The 7,325-nt window shown below is 31.2% G+C and overlaps 1 protein-coding gene across 1 annotated transcript; it reads right to left on the bottom strand.

The window, feature by feature from the left end:
• Positions 1-6,420: 6,420 nt before the first annotated feature.
• LOC124838918 (large ribosomal subunit protein eL27) lies at positions 6,421-7,057 on the bottom strand. The gene has a single exon (XM_047314644.2). It carries the CDS (start codon positions 7,001-7,003, stop codon positions 6,596-6,598), a length of 408 nt encoding a protein of 135 aa, XP_047170600.1. The 5' UTR covers positions 7,004-7,057; the 3' UTR covers positions 6,421-6,595.
• Positions 7,058-7,325: the final 268 nt, after the last annotated feature.

The raw sequence follows: 7,325 nt of genomic DNA, 5'->3' as shown, positions 1-7,325 counted from the left end.
AAAATAATAAAAACCTTTTAATTTCACATAATTGTGTCTATTATAGAGTAGTAGGAAAATGTTAAGAAAATATGATAACTCATATATTGTGTTAAAAAATAATAGAAACCTTTTAATTTCTCATAATCATGTCTATTATAAAGTAGTAGTTAATTTGTTTTGGGATGCATACTCAAAGACAAACACTCCTAGAGTGTTTCAATTAAATCGGTTCAACACATGGTTCTTTGTCTTTTTTTTTTTTCTTGTCACACTTTCTTGATGACTTACTCGAAAAGAACATTATGGCCAAATACAAAACCATAATCCTCTTTTATTAACCAATATCCATTAAATTTGTTTTTATTTTATTTTAATATAACTTCTCATAATAACCCATGAGTCCTTGTATTTTATTAAACCACATTTAGGTTCATCATAATATTTATTTTAAGGAGTCACATAATAATTAATTTGTCAATTAATTTTAAAATTCTTCTACTTGACTCATATGGTCATAACATTACATAAATTGGTTCAATTATTATTCATAATTAAACATAGAGAAATAACAAGAGTCATGGCAGTTGCAAACCATTCAGACCACATGTTCTCTTCCATTACTATTGTATAATCCTTTTTTCCTTAATATAACTTTGCAACGAGAAGTCGGGTTCAAAGATAATGTCATTTTTAATAACAATAACATAATTTGTTTTTCTTATTGTAATTTGCATGCACATGCACACAAAGAAAAAAAACACAAATCTCATAAACTTATGAATTAAAAAGCTTAGAGTGTCACATAAGCATTAATAACATTAACATTCAATGATAGACATAATGTCCATATTCTCCAGGTCGGCAAAAAAATTGGGTGGTAACCCTTTTGTTAAAGAGTCAACAATTATAATATCAATGCTAACTTGTTATATTAACGCTTTATGATTATGAACTTATTTTTTAACGATAAAGTATTTCAATTTCATATGTTTAGCGCCTTTGGAATACTTGTCACTCTTAAAAAGGAAGACTATTGCAGAATTATCATGATAAATTTTCAACGGCTTACTGCTTCAAGTTCTAAAATAAAGTTTCATAACTAATAAGCTTGAATTGTGGTCTCAAAGCATTCCACAAATTTAGCTTCCATAGTGGATGCAATAATGATAGACTGTTTCACACCTTTTTTATGAAATTGCTCATCCGATTAAAAGATACACATAACCAAATATGGACTTTCTTGTATCCCTACAGTCAACAAAGTTTGAATTTGTATAACCAATCACTTTGAGGTGATAGGATTTCCTATAAGTAAACATGTGTTTCTTTGTTCCTCATATCTATCTTAAACTTTCTTTACAACTTGCCAATGATTGAACCTTGGATTACTTTCATATCTACCAAGCATACCAACTGCAAAGCTAATATTTGGCATCGTACATGTTTGAGAATACATCAAACTCTTAATAACAAATGTATAAGAGATATTTGTAATTTACTTTTATTCCAAATCATTCTTTAGACATTGCATGAGACTGTATTTATCTCCTTTATGTATTGGAATGAAAAATGTTTAACATCTATCCATTTTAAATCTCTTTAAAACTTTATTAGTATATGGGCTTAATACCCTATTTTGTCCCCAGTTTCGCTAAAAAATGTCAAATTAGTTCATCCTTTAAAAAATGCATCAATTATGTCCTTACTTAATAAAATTTGCATCAATGAAATCTCTTCCGTTAAATCCGTACAAACGGCGTTAATTATTTTTCTCTCTCATCTACTTTTTCTACTTTTTCTCTGCAACGCAACAGCTTTTTTCTCTCTTCTACTATTCTTCTTCTCTCTCTTCTACCAATTATAATTGTGGCTATAATTGGTCCCCAGACCTCTACAACGGCTCATGTCATATCTCATATAGCAAATGAGCTCCAAGTTCCTTTGCTATCATTTACAGCCACTGACCCTACCCTTTCTTCTCTTCAATTCCCATTCTTTATTAAAATTGCTTTTAGTGACATCTATGAGATGACTGCAATAGCATACCTCGTTAACTACTTTCAATGGAGAGAGGTAATTGCAGTTTATGGTGACGATGACCATGGGAGGAATGGAATGGGTGCATTAGGGGATAAGCTTGCCGAGAGGCGTTGGAAGATTTCATTTAAAGCACCTATGACTCCTGAGGCAACTAGAGAGGAGATTACTGATGTACTTGTTCAGGTGGCCCTGGCAGAATCCCGGGTTATATCTTCACACAAGTACTACTTGGGGTCCAAAAGTCTTAAGTGTGGCAAAGTCTCTTGGGATGATGGAAAATGGTTATGTCTGGATAACAACTACTTTTCTATCTACTTGGCTGGATATACATAGTCCCCTATCTCCAGATGCAACAAATGACATGCAAGGGGTCATTGCACTACGTATGTATGTACCAGATTCAAAGCTCAAAAGATGGTTTATTTCTAGGTGGACAAACATGACTACTTCTGGAAAGAATGGTAATGGTACCCTTGGTTTGAGTACTTATGGTATCTTTGCATATGATACTGTTTTTGCTCTTGCTCATGCACTTGATGCATTTTTCAAACGAGGGAATCAAATTACATTTTCACATGATCCAAAGTTATCTCAAATACGTGGAGACAACATGCATCTTGATGCTGTGAAGATCTTTAACGAAGGAAATTTGCTGCGTAAACATATTTATGAGGTTAATATGACTGGAGTATCACGCTTATTCAAGTATGATTCTGATGGAAACCTTGTTAATCCAGCTTATGAAATCATCGAGAAGAGAAATAAGAAGAATAGTAGAAGAGAGAGAAAAAGTTGTTGCGTTGCACAAAAAAAGCAGAAAAAGTAGAAAAAGTAGAAGAGAGAGAAAAATAATTAACGTCGTTTGTACGGATTTAATGGAAAGGATTTCATTGATGCAAATTTTATTAAGTAAGGACGTAATTGATGCATTTCTTAAATGATGAACTAATTTGACATTTTCGAGCGAAACTGGGGACAAAATAGGGTATTAAGCTTAGTATATGCTTTCTCATATCAATGTAACCATCATTATGATCTATTACGAAATATTTTTATTCATATTATATAACATGTCTTATCCATATCTTTTATTTTAAAGTTGTTAAAGACAAACCTCCCTCCCAATCTTACTTAATAGACCAAGATCATTAGTCGCAAGCAAAATATCATCAACATATAGAATTAGAAACATAAACTTCCTCCCACTTACCTTCAGATATATACATTGATCAACAATGTTTTCCTTAATCCAAATAACATAATAGTATTATTGAACTTAGTATACCACCGCTAAGAAGTTTGCTTAAGTCCATGTATTGATTTATTAAGTTTACAGACATCGTGTACTCCTTTACTTCTTTAAGGAACCTTGTCGGTTGATCCATATAAACTTCCTTATAAATCTTCATTCAGAAAGACAAGTTTAACACACATTTGACGTAACTCAAGATCATAATGAGCTACTAATACCATGATAATTCTAAAAGAATCTTTCTTTGAAACAAACAAAAATGTTTTCTTATAATCAATGTCATCTTTATGAGTAAAACATTTGACAACAAGTTAAGTCTAGTAACATTTGATATTGCCATGGGATTTACATTTAGTCATAAAGACCCATTTACACCTAACTTTATCGCATCCTTTTGACAATTTCACAAGGTCTCATACAACATTCTGTGCCATTAATTTAAGCTCGTATTTCATAACATCTAAGCACTTAGCACAATTATCACCATTAGTGACTTTTGAAAATGCAATAGTGTCGCTATCAATACTTAAGTCATTTTATACTCTTGTAGATGAACCACACAATAACTTAAAATATCATACATATCTTTCTTTGTGAGATCTTCTTAATACTACTTTTAATGGTTATTTTACTATCGGTTCATTGTTAACCTTATAATCATTAATTTGTTGTAGCTAGTACTACTTCTTTAAGATTTGTTGTTATTGATTGTTGTGTGGTTCTACAACATGGAAACAACAAATCTTAAAAAAGAAGTACTAACTACAAGAATTTGTACTCTAACTTCCTTAATATCCATATTTTATGAATCTTCACTCATACTGATTTCACCCTTCTTAATTAACTGAACATTTCCAGATTTAAAAGTTTTTGTATTATGGTAGGACAATAAAAGATATACACTATTGATTTTCTTGGATCATCAATGAAATATCCACTGATCATTCTTTTATCTAATAACATCCACTGATCATTCTTTTATCTAATTTATTTTTTTGTGAATTGTATATTCTTATCTCAAACATACAAGTGTCTCAAACTAGACTTGCTACTTGACCATAATTCAATATGAGTCTTTTGAACAACTTTACTAAGAACCATATTCAACAAATACATGATAGTCTCATACTTCCAAAATGATACGAGTAAACATGAATTACTTCATATACTCCTAACTATATCAATTAAGATTTAATTACGTCTTTTTAATACACCATTTTGTTTTGATATGTATGGCATTGTGTATTGAGCACAAATATCACATTTCTCAATAAACTTAACAAATAGACTAAGATGTGGTCCATTTTCATCATATTTCTCGTAATATCCACCACATTTGTCTGACCTTATATCTACTTGTCTTTCCATTTTATTTATATAAACTTTATATTTGAGAGTTTAATTAAAGTAAAGTAAATTTAATTGTAAAACTTGAGTTATATAATTTAGTTAAAATTTAAAAGAGCATGAATACAATAGCAGTATAAAGTATAGATAAAAAAAATTAAAACCAGATAATACAAAATTTCAACCATTTTTTTTTTAAATTATGATTATGGAATTACAACTTTTTATGTTAAAAATACATATTAGATAAAAATATATTACAAGTGCATGTTAGAAATATATATATACACACACATACATATATAAGATTTTAGAGATATAAGTTAAAAATTAAAACATAATTTATTTATCATAATCGGTTAACTCAATCTATTGTTATTTTAGAATATAAAAAGTTTAGTTGAGAGTTCGATTTAGTTATATTGTGTGGTTGTAGAGAATATTTGACTCTAAAATAAATTAGTAAATAATTATAATATTAAAATGTAAGTTATTTGCTTCCCTTGAATCGGTTGTTGATTCAGGAATTTGCTCTATTTGTTACCTCCTAATTGGCTATTACATGAAGTTTAATGATTTGTGTAATATATGTTCATGGTATTTGTCCCTTAAATGTTTTTGTTTTGATTTGTTTAAAGGGCTTAATGATAAAAGGCAGGTTATTTGACTCTTGTTCATTCTATGTATTACAGTTTTTAACACAAATTTTGTGATAAGTTACACACGTATTAGGATTAAGTTCAAATATGTTTAATCACATCAAATTGTATTGTTTAATTTTGTAAATTTTATGTTGCTAAAATATTAACCTACACAATATCATATGACTAATTTTGTGTTGCTAAAATGCTAACCTACACATTAATATCACTCCTTATATATCACTTTCGTTCCCTTTTAAAAAAATTACTGATTAATCTGCCAATAAAATCACACCGTAAACTTTTAAGATGGTATATACAGTAATCAAAATTCGAATAGAATCAAATGCAAGCACGATAGTACTTCTTATAATCTTGCTATAATCTTTAATTGGCTAAATGTACCCAGAATAACGTCCTAATATACCATTAACTACTGTATTCATATATTATAATAATTTAATATTGCAGTAATGTTAATAAACTAATAAATATAAAAAAAAATTAAAAGTTTTAAATACTTAATTAGATATTCAAAAACCATAAGTCTTAATACAATAATAATCTTATTAGTTACGCGAACAATCATCCTGACTTGAATTCTGTTCCATCAACGACGCCAGTGGACGCTGAAGCTAAGTAATGCAGCGTATATCAAGATAACTGCAAATCACCACACATTGCAGTACCAACCCGCATGCATTTCTATTCCAAAACATCTTCATCCAAAATCAATCTCATAAACTCTAACCCAGACAGACCATAGTCAAACCCTAAAACCAAAAAAGGGTAACACCTAAACGTGAATTTCAATCAAATTTCCGTCTTTATACCAATAACTCGGATACAGCAAAATCAGTGTATACATGAAACGACCAAATGAGAAATTAGATTTGATATCTCTAAAACAAGGGGATTAAATCTGGATGGAGCAAGGCAGATTATAAACAATAATTCGAAACTTCAATGGCTGAATACGTTATTAAGTCATATGTGTTGAAGTCTCAACATTTTAAACTAAGTATATGATTTCTTACTTTTTAATTTTGCCTTGTTATAACTATGTGGTTGAAGGCAGAACGCGGCTAACTATCAAAATCGAAGAACATAATCAGGCAAATCGCAAATTCGTCACATTCAAACCAAAGGCATTCGATCTATAATCCCTAAAAGCTCCATTTATAATCTCCACAAGCACATTAAACATTCAATTGAGCCAAAATTTAAACAACAGTTTAAAAATCTAACCTCAAAATAACATTATAAAGCAATAATTAAAACGACAAAGGGAGATCCAATGAAAACGGTTGAAAACAAAAGCGTACAATTTAGCTCAGAACCTGAGCTTGGTAAAGAACCACCGGTTCTTGCCGGTTTTGAAGCGATCCTCAAGGCGCTTCTTGGTCTCCTTTAGGGCGGTGACCTTCTTATCCTTGGCGTTGAGGACATCGGGGTTGACGGCGTCCTTGAGGTCCACGTCGAGCGTGTAGCGAGTGGGCATCAAGTGCTGGTAATTGACGAGCTTGATGAAGGCCTTCACGCGCGACTTCTTGGCGGTCTTCTTGGCCGAGTCCTTCTTTATGACCTTGCTAGGATACTTCTTTATTCCTGCAACCAAACAGTGACCGTAGGGGCGCTCGCGCGTGCCGTCATCGAAGGTTCGCACTATCACCGCCTTCTTCCCCGCGTAACGGCCCTGCAGCACTATCACTGCTTTGTTCGGCTTCAGAAACTTCACCATTTTTGCGCCTCTCTCTGTACCGTCTCACTCTCTCTGAAACTGAGGTCGCGAATAAACGAGGGTTTGGTGACTTATAGATCTACAAACCCTAGAGAATTTGGGTTGGGCCTTCCTAGACTGTGTTTTCAAAATGGGCCTACTATATTTACACAAACTTTTTTTTTTGTAGCCCTCTCTTTTCAAATATATACAGCCCTCTTTCTTTGCTTAAAAATATCATTACTGTAAAAATAAAAATTACAGCAGAAATATTCTTAGATGAATATATAATTTTTCATCGTATTATTAATTTTGTATACATTTGTACAGTTTTTTCTTTGTA

Source organism: Vigna umbellata, chromosome 2, assembly GCF_029865625.1.
Source record: "Vigna umbellata cultivar VRB3 chromosome 2, Vumbellata_1.0, whole genome shotgun sequence".
Lineage (NCBI taxonomy): Eukaryota > Viridiplantae > Streptophyta > Magnoliopsida > Fabales > Fabaceae > Vigna > Vigna umbellata.
This window is presented reverse-complemented; position numbering and strand designations above follow the sequence as displayed.

Excerpts from the sequence above, each read along its gene's own strand:
- LOC124838918 (XM_047314644.2), bottom strand. The coding sequence starts at position 7,003 with ATGGTGAAGTTTCTGAAGCCGAACAAAGCAGTGATAGTGCTGCAGGGC.